This window comes from Microcebus murinus, chromosome X (assembly GCF_040939455.1).
Source record: "Microcebus murinus isolate Inina chromosome X, M.murinus_Inina_mat1.0, whole genome shotgun sequence".
Taxonomy (NCBI): Eukaryota; Metazoa; Chordata; class Mammalia; order Primates; family Cheirogaleidae; genus Microcebus; species Microcebus murinus.
In genome coordinates, this window is record NC_134136.1 from 42,319,547 (window position 1) to 42,340,329 (window position 20,783).

Here is a 20,783-nt window from a genome sequence, read left to right on the forward strand (position 1 = left end):
CTGTTTTCTACCTCCATGGAGACACCTCTTGCTTTCTTCATCATGCTATAACCTGCATTAAGGCTTATTGGTTCCACTTAGAAGGATACTTTAGCTAAAATGTTCAAAAGCAAAAATGTTAGTTGTTTGCCCTGGCTAGAGTTGGCTCCATTTACTTTCATTCCTCTCCACTCTTCCTCTTTGCTAATCAACCTTGGCCAAGCAAAGGCAGTCTATTGCTCAAGGCAAATGCTGAACTGAACTATCTACGGATCTTCTCTAACCATGTGTCAGTGCTGGGGTCTCTCTGAACTTGTTCTCATTCAGCTGCCAGGTTTGTGGATTGTTCTTTCCTCAATTAAACTCTTGTTAAATTTAATTTGTCAAAAGTGGGTTCCAAAAGAGAGCTTCCAGAGCGCCCCCACCCAGCCACCCAGGAGCACCGAGTGGATAAGTGAGGTACCTGCCAGGTTGTGCCCATTACTGGGGCTTGTGGGTAAGCTCTCTCTCAGATTCTGAAGCTCCACAGATTTGTGTTTTGAGGTAAGTTTGTTCTAGCAAATTGTCGATCCTAATTGGTTTGAAAGTTGCGGTAGAAACTGTACTGGATCTGGGGTCACATTGAATCAGATTATCCTGCCTCAACCAACAAGGTGGCTGGGACTATAGGCATGTGCCACCATGCCCAGCTGATTTTTCTGTCTTTTTGTGGAGACAGGTCTTGCTTTGTTGCTAGAATTGGTCTCAGACTCCTGACCTTGGATGGTACTCCTGCCTCAGCCTCCCAAAGTGCTGTGATTGCAGTCATGAGCCACCATTCCTGGTCCTAAATTGGATATCTTGAAACCCTTTTATAAAAGAAATTTATATCTATAAAAGAGGAAATTTATTTATAAGTGTCTGAGAAGGAGGAGTCAGGAAAGTCTTACCATTGTTCTAAATTTACATGACAAGTCTCACCTTTGCTTAGGGTACTTTTCCTGGCTATCTTAACTGAAACTTTGCATGCAACCCTTCTCCTTGGTACGAGCAAATGCCAATATAATGTTTAGGCCAAAATCCTAGTTCCGTGCTTTCGAAATATAAATTTTCAGCCTTGTTTCACCTACGAGTCATTATCTTGGACGGAAAATTGTTGCCTAGCTAACAACTGCTTAGAGCAGTAAAATAAGTAATTAAGAGATTGATAGTCTGAATAAATATATATTTAAAAGCCAGCAAATAAAAATTCTGCTTCTGTACGTATGTCTGTATGTTTCTGTGTCTACATATGTCATGTCTACGTGGTATTTCACTACCAAAATTTGTAAAAGAGCTCTAATTAATTGGCTTTTAAAAAGTAAGCGCTTAAATCAAATATTTTATCAGGAAAACAAGAAAGAACTCAAATAAATGCCTTTTAGTTGACATGACTTTGGTCATCTTCGATAAATAAAACTGGCTTTAAAACTGTTATTAAAGTTTAGATAGTTTAAGGTCATCAAACTGCTGCTTCTGTAATATTTTCAAATCTTGCTGGATTTGATATGAGCTTGTGTTTTTGGTTTTGAGCCTCCAGATTCTGGGGTCTGCATAGGTTGCCATGGTGAGGCCTAGGGACATGTTCTCAGTGCCTAGACCAGCAGCTACAAGGCACCAGGCACAATCTAGCAGAAAACAACCCCTTCTTCCTTGCCCGTTTTGCCCCCTGGCTATTCCAGGAAGAATTGGGTTTTCCTCCAGTCATCCTGTTTTGTCTTGAACTCTGCACCTGGTAAATGAATTGAAGACACAGATAGGCCCTGTCCTTTGTAACCATCTTTGACGCCATCTGGCTGCATGAGACCAAGGAGGACGAGGAAAGACATTAGGGATGGTGTCTATGTTGTGGTTGCAAAATTCTTTTCAGTAACTTAATCTTAAAGGTCATGTTATGTTAAAGAGGATAATCATAAAATGTCTGAGTCATTTATAAGATAAAATACTAAAACATTAATTGTTAAACATAAGTTTAAGTTTATATACCTTGACATCTTATTTTATGATATAGAAAACTAAATACATTTAGCTGTGGTAATAAAAATTGGGAACTGACAACAGTTCAAAGTTACTTTAACTTCCTAGGTTTTTCTAAGAGTTAACATTATGATTAAATTAACTAGATAGGAAAGAAACAATTCTACATGAAAAATAAGATTTATTTATTTGTTTGTTCTGCTCTATTCTGGTAGAAAAATAAGATTTTTTAAATGAAAAGGTTGTAAGACATAGAAATATTAAGTTTTTTTAAAAAAGATAATTTTGTCTAATTTATTGGTTTTGATATTGCCTTAAATAAGTAAATGATAGTTAAAAACTAAGTGTTTGTAAAAAAGTGAAAAAAATGAAGATTATAAAAGGTTTGTAAAAATCTTATAGTCAAATTGATTAGATGGATTTGTTTATAGGTTTTTATTCACATTGGCTGTACCATTATTACACTAATGCAATAGAAAAATTTGCTTTTCTTTTGAACTAGCTTTTCATATATTAATAAGAATAACAAAAGATTTTATTCACCTTTTGAATAAACTGCAAAAAAAGGAAAGAGAGAGAAAAAGAAACAGATTCAGCTTTCCGCCTCTCTAATTTGCATTTCAGTTTGTCTATATTGTTTCTTATGACTGCTTGGGAAACTGAGTCTCCTTTCTAAAGGAGTGAGATTTTTGCTTTTTAAAATCTTTGAAATATCAGTTTGGCTAAACGAATTTTAGGGTAACCTGTGATTCTCTTTCGCAACAAGTGTTTTATGACATACAATTCATGACATCCTGCTTCTTAAGTTTTCACTAAAGTTTAGAGTTACTAAAAATAAGAATTCTAGTCAATACATGTTATTCTATATATAAAGTGTACCAGAAAATAAGATATGTTTTTAATAAAATTATAAGAGTAAAATGTGTTCTTATTAAATATATATGTAATTTTGCCTAATTCAGAGGTTATACAAAGGTTGAATCAAAATATGGATCTAGAAAGAAAATAAAAACAAAATAGAAAGTAACGAGTAAGAGAAAGAGATGTACAAAGGCAATGAATACAGAAATGTATTTCTGGCAAGAAAGGTTAAACAGAAAGGAGAATAATTTTGTAAAGAAAGGATCTTGTATATAAATTTTTGTCCTAAAATGACTGGTTATTTAGGAAAAGGGAAAGTTAAGACAAAACAAAGTTTTCACGCATGTTTTGTAGATGGTCTGTGAAGGTTGGGATAAAGTTTATAAAGGGAATTTATGAAGGAATTTGTATGTGATCCCACTGGGTATAATTGAAAAATTTTGGTTAAAACAAAGTTTTCTTAAGGTATTAATTTGCTCTTAATGAAATTGCATGATGTACTCATTTTGATTCTATAACCTATTTACTTTTCTAATTAAAAAAAATTACACTACAGGTTTTTCTTTACTTTTTCAGTAACTGGCCTAACAGAAGCAAAGATTTTATGCTTTATCAAGATAACTCCCATGTTGCCTTTATTAGGTTTTAACTAACTAGAAAAACTAAACTTTAAAATGTTATGGCTTATACTCATATAACTTCCTGTATTACCTTTAGAATCTTTTGATGACTATCACTCTTAGATAAATAAATGACCATTATTTTATAGTGGCTTGTGATTGTATTTGAACAAATATTTTAAGCCTTTGATATTTGACAAAGTTTCCAAAACCCAAATTCTAAATCTAGCCTTTTGACCTCAAACTAGCTTTTTATATATTAGGGACATTGAAAGTCTAAGACAGACATATTAAGCTTATTTGGCATGTTAAAACCATATAGGAAGTACTGTCAAATATGAAATGGTGTTTAACTTTCTTGGGATTGCATTTGTATGTTATTAATATGTTCCAATACTGTAAAATATTGATATGTCTTGATGTATGAGTAATAATTATAGTTATGTTAGATTACCATATGCCACAAAAATAACTAACTTTGTCAATTGTCTCTTTAACCATGGCTAGTCTAAGACCTTTCTCATCCATAGACAATTATTATTTTACTTTGATTCATCTCAGAAAATGGTTCTTTAAATTGCTAAGTGCAAAGTTTGCTTCTTCAAGGAAAGTCATGGAAAGGACTGACAAGTTCTCTTGAATACACATTTCTGATAACTTTGGAGATTATATACCATTGAACTAAAACAAAACAAATTTCTAGAACTTTAATTAGAAAGGTGATATGTTCATGTGTATCACTAACTCAACCTCAAACAGAAATTACATGAAACCGAACTAAATTTTTTATGACTTTTTGTTTGAAACATCATTGATTCTTTTTGTATTTTGTTTGCCAGAAGTCAAGAAACCCTTTTTCCTTCTTTTGAGCTCTTTATAACTTATAACAAAGTAAAAATTTGTGAGCAAAATTTTAAGCATTGATTTTCCTCTCTACTTAATTTCTCCGAAATTTGAAAACTATTTGTAAGTTTTCTTAATGTAAGGCAATATAGTTGTCTGCATAAGTTCAGTAAGAATTTGTTTTCTTCCGTAACAGGAAGTCATTGGGAATTTTACCAAGGCTTTGACTGGAATGGCATATTTTCAGGTGTCCAGACTGCATTAAGGAATTAAGCTTGACTTTATAAAGCCGGTAAAAAGCCCTTTGGAAAAACTGGCCGGATACCTTCCCTATAACACTTTCTGATCTGTGGTGAGTAAAGAATGTCACTTTCTGACAGGTCTAGGAACCCCAAGTTACTTTGAGACCTCAAGAAAAGAGGAATTTACCCAATTCATACAGGTATCTTATAGCATAGATGAATCCTTGGCTTGACTCTAGAGGCTTTCAAGTCTAACCTAAGATTCCTTATGAAAAAGTCCCAACAAAGCCTAATTTAAAAAGAAAGAAAAGCCTATATGGCTAATAATTATTCTTACTGCATTTTATGCAAATAATCAGGCCAAGCATAACAAGAGTAAAGTTTATTTTGGCAAGTAAATTGACACTACTATGATTCATCTTTAATAAAAATGGGAAACTGGTTAGAGAAAAAACATGGGTCAGAAATAAAAAACTACAGTCCACCTGTTATGAGATTCTAGTCTTGTCCACTGTTTTTGAGTTTTTGATATTTGCCTACAATTGGGACTGAATCCTGAGATGTATCCTGGCTACAAGTTGCCAGATAAAGTTCCCCATGGACCTCTTAAGAGAGGGTTGCCAGGAAGAAATCAGGACACCTGGTAACAAAGCTTGCTAGAAATACGAGTCCCTATCTACAGAGTATATGCCAACAGAGATATGATTAGAAATTTGTCTGTGACACTAGGAATGATCACAGAAGAAACTGCAAAAAGCCTTAGGGCTCAACAAAGGTCCCTCACCTTGATAGACCAGGTAGTTTTAGATAATCAGGCAGTGCTAGATTTCCTGTTGGCAGAACAAGGGAGAGTCTGTGCAGTATTAAACATTACCTGATGTACCTCAGGAAAAGTTGAAACCTGAATAAAAAAATTCCCAACAAGCTATGTGGCTACAACAGGGCTTTACTAGTGATTCCCACACCTGACTGGTTTTCAAAATTATTAACTTGGATTCTCCAGAACTTTGGATCAGTTCCACAGGGGCTCTTGAAGCTAGGCATTATTAATATTTCTTATAGTCCACCCTTCACTTAAGCTCCATGCTAAGGCTATAAATAAGGGCACTAATGTTCTTGTCATGCAAACCTTAGATTCGAAACCCAGCACCCCTGGATATTTGCAGATGACTGCAAAATGGTTTCATTCCCTTTACTCTGGGTACAACCCTGACTACATCCCATGCCAGCCAGAAGAGGCTGGAACAGTCATCAGCCCTTTCCCTTTTCATTTGGCCACACCTAAGGAATGGGATGGGTAAAAACCTAGGAGTAACTGAAAGCGCCCTTTACACAAAGGGCAAGAGGTGCAAGGCGAGAACTATGGTAAGGGCCTAGCTAAAAATAATAATAATAAGCCACTGTCCCCATCTTTGCTTCTCTGGCCACTTTAGAGCCACACAGCTGGTGGTCATAAAGATTCTTAGTTTTCTCTATAGATAACATCACCTTTTTGAAACCTAGGAGTAGTTTCTGAGATACCTTCCAGGTCCCACATTCCAGTGGAATAGCTGACCCACCCAGACCACTGCCTCATACAGAGGAACTAACTCAACTGGTCTTGTGATCCCCACCCAAGAACCTGGTCAACAAAGAAGACAATTTCTACCACCCTATGGTTTTGCCCCAAACATAGCCAAATTAGGAGACTCAATTGCCTACTCCAAACTCTTTAAAAACCCTGTCTCCCAAATTCTCGGGGAGGCGGATTTGAGAAATTTCTCCTGTCTTCCACATAGCGCTATATAGAATAAACTCTTTCTCTGTTGTAAACCCTGCTGGCTCAGCATACTGGCTTCCTCGTGGGCAGTGAGCAAATGAACCTGGTTGGGTGGCAACAACCAGGCATCAGTCTTTAAAGCTTTATGAGTTCCTGACTTGATGATTTGTTTGCTGATATCATTTCTCACTTTTTGAAGATTATTTCTGTGCAATGCTCCTTTGCTGATTCCCTAGGATAGTTTAATTCACCATGAGCTAGTATACACTTCCTTAGAAAATCAAAGATATATTTAAGAATAATATTAACTAAAGAAGTGACAAAACTGCTATAAGAAAATCATCACTGAACTCAACATAAGCATATATGGCTTCTTGTAACTGAGAGCTAACATTGCATTCTCCTTCAACTAGGAGAAACCTAAAGAACAGTTAAGTAATGTACATTCAAAATAGGAGTCCTGCGTTATATTTCCTGGTATGCTACAGTAATCTTAATCCAGATAAATTGTTTTTCATCAAGACTAACAACAAACAAAAAATTAGAATGATTGTATTAAAACCTAAAAAGAAACGTTACAACTCCTGGCCTGCAATTTATTTTTATTTTCTATTTTTTATTTTTATTTTTATTTTTTTTATTTCAGAATTTTTACCGGAGTACACACGTTTTAGTTACATAATTTGCTTTTGTACAGTTTGAGTCGAAGTTATAAGTGTGCCCTTCAACCAGTTAGTGTGCATTGTACCCATTAGGTGTGAATTTACCCATCCCCTCCTCCCCCTCCCACCTACTTGATTTCCCTTGAATTTTATTTCCATTTGTACACATAAGTGTTGATCGATTAATTCCAATTTAGTATTGAGTACATGTGGTGTTTGTTTTTCCATTCTTGCGATACTTCACTAAGAAGAATGGCCTCCAGTTCCATCCAAGTTGTTACAAAAGATACTAGATCACCATTTTTTTTATGGCTGAGTAATGCTCCATGGTATACATATACCACATTTTATTAATCCACTCATGGATTGATGGGCACTTGGGATGATTCCACATCTTTGCAATTGTGACTTTTGCTGCTATAAACATTTGACTGCAAGTATCTTTTTTTTATAAAATGTCGTTTTTTCCTTTGGGTATATACCTAGTAGTGGGATTGCTGGATCAAATGGTACGTCTACTTTTAGTTCTCTGAAGTATCTCCATACTACTTTCCATAGCGGTTGTACTAGTTTCCTGGCCTGCAATTTTAAATAGCATTTTAGATCCTTCGTTAATAAAGTTGGAATATAAAACACAATAATATAATACAATGTCAAAAGCAAAATCTATAACCAGAGAAGGTACAAATTATATCAAATCCACTTTAGGATATATACTTATTTAGAATTACTCTTAGATTTTTTTTCATCTCATTCAAATTCAAGTATTGAGACAGTAAACAAAAAAATTTTAATTGTCTAAATCTAAGAGATCTGAGCAAAAGCAACATATTTTAGAAGGAAGAAAGGTCATTTAATGGAAAGAACACTAGATTCAGCATTAAAAATTTCTGAGATCTGGTTCAGCCATTAACAGAAGTGGCTAGGAATCTAATATAAATTCTCTATAGATTGTAAATTTTTAAAGTAAAATGCACCCTTTACTTTATGACCAGATTATTATAAATATTGCACTGTCCTCAAAAATTAGACATAATTATTATAATATTAATATCACTATATATTAATATTTAATCTGAAAAGTTCTTATACTCTTATGTGCTAACATCTAAAAAGGATGATGAAGAAGAAAATCAGAGAAAGACAGAAATTACCTTTTATATATCAACACTTAGATCATACTGGAGGGGAAAAAACACACACAGTCTCATAAGTAGCCAATTTCAAAAAGGCCCATTAGAAATGAATCATAGGAAAAGATTAGAAGATAAACAGCACAGAAAAGGGTGACAGAAAATTATGAGAGAAGAAAAATGTGAACTGGGAATGAAGCTACAATAGTAGATATATTAGAAATAAAGATCAGTGATATTTTACAGTATGATTTTTATTTATTTATTTTTTATTAGAGGCAAGGTCTCGCTCTGTCACCCAGGCTAGAGTGCAGTGGCCCGATCATAGCACACTGCAACCTCGAACTCCTGGGCTCAAGTGATTCTCCTGTCTCAGCCTCTCAAATAGCTAGGACAACAGACACTCATCACCACATGCAGCTAATTATTTTTTTTAAACTTTTTTGTAGAGGCAGAGTCTCATTTTGTTGCCCAGGCTGGTCTCTAACTCCTGGCCTTAAGCAATCCTCCTGGCTCGGTCTCCCAAAGTGCTGGGATTACAAGCATGAGCCACTGCCTCTGGCCTGATTTTTAAAAATCTATTAATGTAACAGCTGTGCAAAAAAAGATTGTGGCTATTTAGCTTATTAGCCATTTATCCAGATTATCCCTAAAAACCACATATTTGTCATTTCATGAGTTTTAATGGTATTTTTCAAAGCATTTTTTAATTTTTTTAATATTTTTTATTTTTTTAGAGACAGGGTCTCTGTCACCCAGGTTGCAGTGCAGTGGCCCTATCATAGCTCACTGCAATCTCAAATTCCTGGGCTCAAGCAATCCTCCTGCTTCAGCCTCCTGAGTAGCAGACTATATGCATATATCACTACGCCCTTCTTTCAAAGGCATATTTAAACAAATGCCAGTATATTTAAGTTTGAAACTTCCCAAAACGTTGTCATACTATCTATAAACATTAATTGTTTTGAAGAATTGAAGTAAAATACTTATTACTTATCCATGTTAAATGTACTAAAATTATTCTTTTAATTTTCTCAAAACAAACATATATCTCAGATCTTCAATATTTCAAAATTGTAAATGTAGTACTTTCAGTACATGAAGATGGCAATAACAGCCGATCCTCAGCAGTACATGGAACTTTTCCTGTATTAAAAATGGACTTGCCTTGATTTTATACTCATTCGCACAGTGTCCTCCTCATTGTCAAAGGCATGCATTTGGAGAAAGCTTAACCAGAGAGAGAACTGGTCGTTGATGAAGAAACAGACCAAAGTAAATCTGTGACCCTCAAATCATCACATCGATTCAATCAGCCACTGTATAATTCAATTCAATTCTAAGGAGTTACACATATCCAAAATAATTTAGTATCTGATTTTTAAAAAGCACACTATCTACATATGACATGTACCTTAAAAAATGCTTAAAATATAAATAATGCTACTGTGAGCTAAAATGACTATCAACAAAAAAATAGGTTATTATGATTCAGCACAAAGGAATAAAAAAGGAAGACCTAAGCAATATTAAATATAGTGACTATATGTGAGTATATTCTACAAGTTATAAATGTAATTTTCCATTTCTGTCCTAAGTATTTCCTAGTGTCTTTTAGTACAGGTTGAGTATCCCTTATTTGAAATGTTTGGGATCAGTAGTATTTCAGATTTCAGGTGTTTGGATTAGGGATATTCAATCTGTAAGTCTCTTGAAACTGATCTTAAGAAGGCCTTACTCGAAGCTTCATATACTTTATTTGGTAATCTTTAAATAATTAGATTTAATGATTATAAAATTTGCCTATTCAAATCTCACTACTGCAAAGAATACCTGTTCTTCTGCTCTTGCTGCAATAACTGAGCAGCTATTTTCCTCAAATCAGTTACTTCCTTCAAATCATCATCTTCTTCCTCTGCAAGTAACTGTTCTTTCTCAAGTCTGAAAGGTAACACAAACATGGTTATCCAAAAAGGTAGACTATATTTTATGTCAGCTTCTAGAAATTGAAACCATTTTTGTTTATAACATCATAAGAAAGCTAAAATCTTTATGTCCTTATGTTTAAAAAATACTAAAATAGGAAATAAGGAATATTTAAGGAAAACATATCTACATTTTCTACTCAATATGAAATACAGAGAACTGGCTATATTAATTATGAATAACAAATAATGACAAAGTATATGACCTTTTTTAATTGTTGAAATGTGTAACGGCCATGGTAATTTAACAATGTGTATTCCCCAGCTTTGAGTGTAAATAAGGACTGCAGAGTTCTATATGGCCTGACTTTACAAATAAATCCAAAAATGTTATAAAATTTTCTCATTTTTTGAACTACCCTACTTTTATCAGTTTATTCATTTTGATTGTAAAGGTCTCTGTGTATAATGTCTAAATAAGAAAATGCAAACAAAATAAGATTGGCATATTTGCAAGAAAATCCTAATTAAAATATACCATTTTTATCATTCAAAGAGAAAAAAGAAATTTTAAAGTAAATTGTTCTCCAAACTATAGTCATTTTTATCTCAAAGGCATTTCGTTTACAAAACAATACCAAACTATGAGTCTCTGTATCTTTGTCATAGCTTAAATGCCACAGGTAACTCTTAGCAAGTTTAGGCAACTGTGCTCATTAGCTAAAGTAAGAAAGTAAGAGAAGAATGAAATCTAAAGAGTATAAAATAAAGCAATGCACCTACTTATAGGGCATTGGAGATTATTAATTAATAACTGCTTTAGAAATTACCAGTAAAGTCATTTGTAGGAAGCACAATGTAGAGAAAAGAAAAATGGGGATCAAAAAGAGCTAGGTTCACACTAATGTCTAGTGGACACTAGCTAAGTAATTTTAAACATAAAACTTAGAGTCTCTGAACTTCACCTTCCTCATCTATAAAAATGAGGTCAATATTTACCCTGCAGGATTTTAGTGAAGATTAAATGAGAAATATGAAAAAAAAAAATAGCACAATAACGTAATCTGAAAGAATGAATGAAAAAAATGTGGCAGGTCACTTGATCATCATTTCATAAAATGAATGATAAAGAAAAGATACAAAACAGAATTATTTTAGTAAAGTATGAAAGTAAATATCCTTAAAATGGTCACAACTAGCCTAACAAAATAGGAAGTGTATTAGATCAAGAGACAGAATACCTGAGTTCCAGACATTTGAAACTCAAAGACTCAGTTTCTTTATTGATAAAATAATGTCAATACTATCAATTTTAAAGGGGTATTAAGTAGCTCAAATAAAGTACTATATGGGAAGGTATAGTCCTCCTCAGTAATAATAATAGGAGATATTATTATTATACTTTAAGGAGAAAAAAACAGTGTATATCCCATACTCAACTTAAATGCTTACTATGATTTTGCATTTAACTGAGGAATACAGACAAATTAAGTATTTATAAATTAACTATCTAAACATAACAGGTAAATGGACCAAAAATTTATATTTTTTCAAGTACTCCTTCAAGTAGGAATATTTAATGAATAGTTCAAGTATTTATAAATAACATTACAATCTGAGAATTCATATGTGCTTACCTTTTTGCATCTCCCAATACTTCATTTTTCTGAGGTTTTTCAGAACATTTTTCTTTTCCCTTATATAAAAGAAAGTTACCATTTTAAATTGTATGGTCCACTTCTATAAGATCAAGGAGAACATGTTAATAATATGTATTCAAAGTTTTATTTACCTTAAAGAAAGAGACAAATGATCCAATATGTGTATCTCCTTGTTCAGGAACTGCTACGTCTTCTGTGTTGGGGTCAATAAAATCATACACCTCCTGGTCTAGGTATAGATTAATATTTATCAGAAAATATAGATACTAAATGGTATGCTCTAACACTGCAGTCCTTAGAATAAAAGTGTATTTTCTCAATATAACAGTTGGCTAAAGATAATAAAATTTTTCAAAGCCCATTTTTAATAAAAGACCCATTTTAATGTGGGTCATGTACATGAAATAAAAATAACAGACATCATATGAATTACCTTTCTGAGAATCAGCCTTAATTCCTATTGTGTGACTGTCATTTCTTGATGTCTGCTCTCTATTTGATTCTGAGACTTGAGAGTGAAGGCTGATTGTGTCATCATCTGATGGCTGAAAGGAATAAACACAAAGTACAAATGAAGCATTTGGAAAAACAAGCACCACATGTACTCACCAGCAAATTGGTATTAACGGATCAACACCTAAGTGGACATATAGGAGTAACATTTATTGGGTGTCAGGAGGGTGGAAGGGGGGAGGTGGGGATGGGTATATACAACCACAATGAGTAAGATGTGCAACATTTGGGGAATGAACACACTTGAAGCTCTTACTCGAGGGGGGAGGGGGGCATGGGCAATATATGTAACCTTAACACTTGTACCCCCATAATACGCTAAAATAAAAAAAACAAAAAGATTACGTTGCTTTCATTTCACATATGCATTATAGAATATCTGCTTTACATCTCCAGTTTTCAAACCGAAAATCAATGTTAAGGTTTATTGTTCTGCTTTTAAAAATCTGCATGACCTTTTTCATTTGAAGTCATAAAATATAATACTGATCATTTTTAAGCAAAATAAAAAGTCAAATATGTGCAACTGTCTCTATTTCAAAGCTCTAATAAAATTGTAAGATAAAATAGATCAGCAATAAAAAAGACTCACTTCCGTTGTAGATAACCGTTTCTCTCCATTATCACTTCCAATTCCAGAGTCAGGGCCGTGATTTTTATTTGGATAAAAATCTTCCATACTATGGAAATAGAAATCCTAAGGGCAGTTAGGGTTTTCTTCTTAAATAGATATTGCACACTTGACCTAAACCATCTCTAGATAATACAGAATATATACTTCTAATGTCTAAGATCCTTATGGACATGAGTAGGAAAATATCAGAAATCATCCTATTAGGTAAATAACGGGGATTCTGAGTCTCCTAGGGAAGAAAGTGGGTGCTGCTGTGATTCACGCCCCCAACCCCCGTGGGCTTTCAGAGAGGTTCATAGGAGAGCTGCATGCACAGTAAGACTCAGGTCATGCAACTCCCAACTGTCCAATCAAAGTGGTTCTATGGTGATCTCTGAGCCACAGGTAGGTCTCAATCATGGCACTATAAAACATGATGCAGATCATAACCAGTCCCTTTTTCTTTTTGCGCCCCTCCTTTTGCTATCCCTTTGCTGCAACAATGGCTCCAGTCGTTATCAGTGGTATATGTATCATGCTCTGTAAACCTATATCTTGCTCTTGCTCTACAATCCTATCTTTCTCTCCTCAATAAACCTCATTTTCATGCTTGCCTAACTTTGGCATGTCTAGTCATTCTTCAGCCATGGGCACACCAAGAACCGACATTTCAGACTGAAACCTGATGATTCTATAAAACATTTATCATTCATGCAACATTTTTTCCTTCATGTATTCTGTGGTAAAGTGTCAATTGCTAACAATAACCCATTATTTCTCCTGAGAGATTCAGAAAAGCAGACTGCCTTGCCTTCAAGATCATCTTGATAGAAAACCCATTTTTCTCATTGGTTTGGCAAATTTCACCACAGAGCTTTGAAACATTTCTTAACTTTATACAGTTTCCTCTTCATTAGCTCTAAAAATATGCTATAGTTGTATAAATAATGTCAATCTAACAATTAAGAAAAGAGAGAACACCAAAAAAAAAAAAAAGTCTGCCAAGTATTGAATACATAGCTGTTTCTGGTGTGAGGCTAGAACTGTTCTTGCAAATTTCTGAATTACAGAGTATGCCACCCAGATAGCAAAGAATTTTTCACTTTAATTTGCAAATTTACCACACATTTTACAGTGACCACTTATTGTGTGTGAGGAACTGTGCTAAATGTTTTAAAGACAGTATCTTACATATTTCTTGTGAAAATTCTAGCACATTGGTGGGTTTTCTCATTTTACAGATGAGCAAACTGAGCCTAGAAGGAACTGAGAAATTTACCCAAGGACATACAACTTGCAGACAGCAGTCCAAATGCGATCCCCAGATTATCTAGCACTAAAATCCCCAATCTTAACCACTATGCTATAATCCCTCTCCTAAAAACAGTTTCACTTTAAAAACTGATTTTTGTACTTTTCAGAAGTATATCAGTAAATTTAGGGAAGCACCTACCAAGTATCAAGCACTATGCTGAATGCCTGAGAGGAAATGAACAAAAAAATGTTTGCCTTCAAAGGCTCTCAGCTCAGAGGGGAAATGAGTCTGTTTAAATGTTTTGAAGACTATACCAAAGGTAAACTTTGTAAGTGCTATGAGAAAAAAAGATCAAATAATTCTCATTGGTAAGGTTAGGAAAGGCCTCACCCAAGAAAATGGCATTTGAATTTAGTCTTGAAGGATGAAGAGAGGCAATAATTGCTAGTATTTGTTGAGTGACTACTTTGTGTTATAGGTACTGTGCTAGATGCACCTCATATTTTATACATAATCGTTACAGTTTTAAATTTATGCATCATTATTTCTTTTTACAAATGAGGATAATAAAAGTTAATTTCCCAAGAAGAAAAATTATAATATTTAGTAATTATCATTTTTTGAACTAATTGCCAAGCACACATTTAATTCTCATAACAACCTTATGAAATGGGTATGGTTAACATTTTAGATAAGGAAACAGGCTCAGAAAAGTTAAATAATTTACAAGGCCACAGAAGAATTAAGAGGTTAAACCATGATTAGAGCCAAAATTCATCTGACTCTACTGCAAAAAATGCATCCATATATTTGCAGTAAATGACAATCATGATAAGAAGCTGTTTGTTGAAGAAATAGTATGTATCCAATAGTATGGTTAAGGCATTTTTACTATGTACTCTACATACATTATTTCATTTAATTCTGACAGCATCTGTGTGATTATTTTCCTTTTTGTCTATAAGAAAGCTGAGGATGAGAGACATTAAGACATATAATTGAATTATTAAGAGTCATAGAAGTTATTAAGAGTCATAAAAGGGTTTCAAAGCCATATTATGTCTGACTCCAAAAGCTAGTATACATACCTGCTATAATGCCTATGTATAATAAAGAGGTTACAAAATAGACAAGTCATGAAAGGGCATTCTAGGTAGTAAAAATCACACAGCCAAAAGCCTGAGAATGAAAGTGGAAAGCACATACAAGAATTTTCTAAGCAGTTCAAAACAGGCTGTGAGTAGGAAATTAACACACCTGCCAACCAACTCTATAGACCTGTCCTGTCCAATACAATAAAGTAGCTAATAGCCATTTTGAGCACTCAAAATGTGGCCAGTCCAAATTATGATACATAATAAATGTAAAATACATACCAGATTTCAAAGATTTAATATGAAAAGCATGTAAAATATCTCACTAATTTTCATATTAATTACAGGTTTAAGTGAAAATATTTTGAATATACTAGGTTAAATAACATGTATTATTCAAATTAATTTCCCATTTATTTTTACTTTTTTCAAAATGGTTACCAGAAAATTATACATTATATTATATATGTGGCTCATATTATATTTCTATTAGATGGCACTGCTAAAGATCATCTCCAAAATATATCTTAATTCTGTCCACCTTTTTTCATCTCTATTGCAATCACTCTGTTCAAGACCTCTTGATCTCCTGGCAGTACTGCAACAACCCAACTGGTCCCTGTGCATCTACTTTTGCTAACTTCCAATCTAGTCTCCTATGAGCCAAAATAGTTTTTTTAAACATAAATCAGATCATGTTATGAACCATTCCATGACTTCCCACTGTACTTTAAGTAAAAGTCAAACTTCTTACCACAGCCTACAAAACCACTACACGACTTAAACCCTAACTACTTCTCCAAAATTAACTTGTATCACTTTCCCTACAGCCATTGTGTTCCAACCATGCCCATCCCCTTTCAGTTTTTTGAATGCACCAAGTTCCTTCCAGCCTTCGCACATGTCATTCTTTCCCCCTAAGATGCTCTTCCCCTTGCTCTTTAAGCAGCTGGCTTTTCTTCATTTGGGTCTTGACTTAAAACTTCACCTTCCCAAAGAGTCATCCCCTGCTCATACTTTTGAATGCTCATATGTTCCTTTCCTTCATAGCACTCACCACAATTTGAAATTTTGAAATGAAATACATATATATTTCCTTGCTTTGTTTATTCACTCACTCCTACTCTGTTATACTGTGAGCACCATGAAAGCCAAGACCAACAAGTATGGCATTCAACAAAAGATACCCTGAATCTACCACAAGGAATGCAACTGATATTTGGAAAATAAATGACTAAAACAGCGAATGTCATTACTAAAGCAAATTCATTTTAAAATAAATATAAAGCAGATTAATAGAGATTAGAATATGTATTAATTCTAATTTTTATAGAATTGTTTGGTCTACTACCATTCATAATATTAAACAAAGTAATCTTTAGGGGCTAAATCTAATGTTTAGATATTTAATTCTAATTAGAAAATAGAAATATTCAAGAAAAAGTCCCATTTGGGAATTCAAGAACTTGTGCTGTTAACAATACTACTTACTATACTGCCATGTGAAGTAATCTAAAATTTATCACATATGCAATAACAAACCTTTAAGCGTTTAAGTATTTTAGGTAGGTGCACAGTCTATATTTCTGTGGTCTCACCCTATTCCAAGTTATTTTCCATATTGCTGCACAGAATTATAAAATATTTTCATGAAATCTTTCAGGCCAATCCACATCTTGAAAGGATGAATTTAAAACAGAATACTGACCACTATACAATACATACATAATGGAATTCAATTTGTACCCTCTAATCTATTAAATTTTTAAAGGAAAAAAACAGAATATTCAATTTACTATTTCAAAATCTCATGAGAACAAAAACACTAAAATCATAAAGAACATCAATAATATATCATCTTTGATATAGACATAAAAAATATGACAAAAGACACCCCTAAAATATCTTGCTCTTCCACCAACCTCAGTTCAAAGCCAAATTCTACTCATTATTACAAATGTACAAACAGTAATCACAAAAGAAAATTAACAATTGTCATCTATTGGGAAATAGTGTTTCTGCATTATAATGTCAAACATTTATATTTTTACTATTAAAACTTTAATAATTATTTGAAAAAAATCTCAAATTTATTCTAGTGTCCCAGAAGTTCATTCTATGATGGTAATATTTAGCTTCAGCCAATTATTGATTTTAATGCTGGGCCAATCAGCCTAAATATATTCAGTATACTCAAGATTAATAAATATCTTTTATAAAAAGAGAGGACAACAATCACCATCAAATAAGATTGTAAGAATATTACATTACCTGTCTGTGAGAGGTTGGGAGGGCATTCTTTTACTCAGTGATGGAAGATCCAGGGAATCTGGTTTCTTATCCATTCTGCAACATGCTTGGATATTTAAGTACTTAAATATGTGTACTTTACCCTTTAAACATATCTGTCAATAAATAATGTAATAGATTTAGTTATATAGTTCCAAATATGAATGGCATCTATCAATTTATACCTTTTAATAATCTCAAATTATGTTAAGACATCACAATCTTGATTGATACTTTGCATATTTAAATAATTTGTACTTCTGACACTAGGTAGAAAAATCTGGCAACATTGATACCAACTAAAATCTTATTGCCATCTCTGTTCTTATTGGAAAAAATAAGTTACTTTTTCTATATTTCACTAAAGTTTTCTTGTTAAAGGAAGAATGTACAAACATTAAACATTATAAAATTTACAACTTATGAAAGTTACCTTTATTAGAAAAAATGAAAAAAACATATTCATTGAAACAGTGAAAACAGAACAAATAATCTATGCAATTCTTAATGTAATTTCATCAGAACCACTAAGATGTTTGGCATAATCACTGGAAAAAAGGCAAATATAGAGAATGTAAACATAGGAGAAATGAACTTGTTTAAAGGTATGATGGTAAACTGGTTAGAAAAAAATAATAAAAGAAAACATTAGTCAATTCAACTAAGATCATATCCTGAGAAATTATTTTCATTGGCCATGGAGGAAAGGAATAATGAGAGATAAAATACTATGAGAAAGGCATTCTGTATAAAAATAGTGGAAAATGAGAGGTAAGGAAACTATAAGTCAGCCTTATAAAGGTTAATTAGTCACTATAAGTGATATCAAATAAATATTTCTCAAAAATTCTAATAAAGAATGTATCGTTTTATGAGCTCACATAACCTTATCTCACATGCCAAAAACAAAAAAATCAACAAAGAAAACAGTAAGACAACTACGTAAAAAAGCAATTGTCATTCCAGATGAAAAGAATGTTTCTTAGATAATTCTGATACTAGGTCTGACCTAACCAATGAAAAATTTCATTTAAAGGGAAAATAAAAATGTTTAAGCTTTTACAAAATATATTTATTAATTACCAATTAAAATGTGCTAAATATTATCCTATTATCTGTCCAAATGTGCTAATAGTATCCTATTATCTGTCCAAACTAAAAATAAATTTGTTTTTCTTTACCAAATTAAGTGCTGGAGAAGTATTTTCTTTTATAAATTTTAACTTTTATTTTTAGCATAGTCATTCATGTACATAGTTTTAAAAATCAAACAGAATTACAAAGCTGATAAAAAAATAACCCCCCCATTCTACTCCTTTCAATCTCCACAACTCAATCCCCACTTTAACCTTTTATTTGGTTTTCTGATATTTACCCCCATATTTATAAATAACATGCTTCTACTGCTATTTTTTTAACTTTTCAATAGACTTTATTTATTGGGGTCTCACTAAGGAAGATGAGGACTTAGATTTCTTATAATATCACTACCTCAAATCACCAACACCACTACCACTATTTTCTCTCCCCCCTCCCCACCCCCCATCAATTCACATAAACATACTTCTCTCTTCAGAAGCATAACATAGTGGTTAGAGCATGGACTCTAGAGTCACACAGCCGTGGTTTGAATCCTGGTTCTGCCATGTGACCTTGAACAAGTAATTTAACATCTATGCCTCTGTTTCCTCATATGTAAAATGAGGATAAAGATAGTAGTACCTGTTTTATAGGGTTAATATAAGAATTAAATGAGTTAATATATGAAAAGCATTTTCAACATTGCCTGGAGTGCAGTATGTACTACATAAATCTTTTCTATTATTATAGCCATGTCATGATTTTTCACTAAATCAAAATCCAATATTTATATTATTATGACCAGGAAAATATTCACAGATGAACCCCATAGAACAGTTGGATTACATTTCCTCTCTCCTATATTTGTTTTTTCCTAAAGTGATTAATGACCTCATTTTTTCCTTTGAATAATTTTCTATAATATATGCCTATTATTAATTCATTCTTGACCCTCTGACAGACTATAAAACATCTCTCCATGTGGACAAACACAACAAGTCATCTATCATTTTCTTTCTTCTTAATTTTTTGGGAGACAACTCCCCTACTCCAAACTCACTGGCTGCTCACTAGGCCTATGCATACCTGTCAATCTTGAACATGAAGAATTCCTCTTTTTTAGATAATTTCCTCATTTTGGTACAGCACACTCTGCTAGCTTCCTAAGAAAGGGTGCATGGGAGTTAAAATTTCTGAGACCCCACATGTTTGAAACTTTTTTCTATCTCACATTTGACTTATAGTTCAAGTGTAGAAAGTTGGAAATACTCCCTCAAGTCTTCCAAGGTATCATTCCAACATCTGCTAGCTTCCAGGGCTGCTGCTGGGAAGTCATTCTGATTATCACTCCCATGAATGTGCTCCGTGTTCCCCTTTTATTTTTTCACCCTGGTTTTATTGAAGTATGAGTGACAAATAAGAACTGTTTACATTAGAGTGTACAACATGATGTGGGGTTTTTTCTTGTTTTTTTATATTAACTTTTTAAAAATTTTTCAGAATATTATGGGGGTAAAAACAGTTTGGTTACATGTAATGCCTTTCCTTCACCCAAGTCAGACCTATACACGTGCCCATCCCATGGACATGATGTTTTGATATACAGTTGACACTTGAACAACACAGGTTTGTGCCACTCGTGAGATGGCAAGACCAACCTCTCCTCTTCCTTTTCCTCCTCAGCCTACTCAACTTGAAGATGACAAGGATGAAAACCTTGTGATGATACACTTCCACTTAATGAATGGTAAATATATTTTCTCTTCCTTTTGAGTTTCTTAATAACATTTTCTTTTCTCTAGCTTTATTGTAAAAATACAGTATATAATACACATACAAAATATGTGTTAATCACTATTTATACTATCAGTAAGGCTTCCAGTCAACAATAAGCTATTAATATTAGTAGTTAAGTTTTTGGGGGATCAAAAGTCATATGTGGATTTTTTACTATGGGGTCATACCCTAATCTCCACGTTGCATTATAGTTGTATTACAGTTAACCCCATGTGAAATGATTACCAAAATCAAGCTAATTAACATGCCCATCACCTCAAATAATTACCTTTTTGTGTGTGTAGTGAGAATACTTAAGTTCTATTCTCTCTGCAAATTGCAAGTATATGATATAATATTATTAACTATAATCACTATGCTATACATTAAGTCTCCAGTACTTATTCATCTTATAAATGAAGGATGGTACCATTTGGCCAATTTCTCTCCTTTTCTCTCACCTCCAAGCTCCTGGTAACCACG

The 20,783-nt window shown here is 33.2% G+C and overlaps 1 protein-coding gene across 3 annotated transcripts in view; it reads right to left on the minus strand.

Annotated features, from left to right (window-relative positions):
* LRCH2 (leucine rich repeats and calponin homology domain containing 2) overlaps positions 1 to 20,783 on the minus strand; it is a 110,495-nt gene that overhangs the window by 48,633 nt on the left and 41,079 nt on the right. For all 3 annotated transcript variants that reach the window (XM_012749519.3, XM_012749514.3, XM_075999574.1), the window contains exons 6-11: positions 17,427 to 17,560; positions 12,786 to 12,873; positions 12,114 to 12,225; positions 11,812 to 11,909; positions 11,657 to 11,715; positions 9,928 to 10,035 (exon numbers count right to left, since the gene is read on the minus strand). In XM_012749519.3, coding sequence (XP_012604973.1) covers positions 9,928 to 10,035; positions 11,657 to 11,715; positions 11,812 to 11,909; positions 12,114 to 12,225; positions 12,786 to 12,873; positions 17,427 to 17,560 — 599 coding nt within the window. The remainder of the gene's footprint in view (positions 1 to 9,927; positions 10,036 to 11,656; positions 11,716 to 11,811; positions 11,910 to 12,113; positions 12,226 to 12,785; positions 12,874 to 17,426; positions 17,561 to 20,783) is intronic.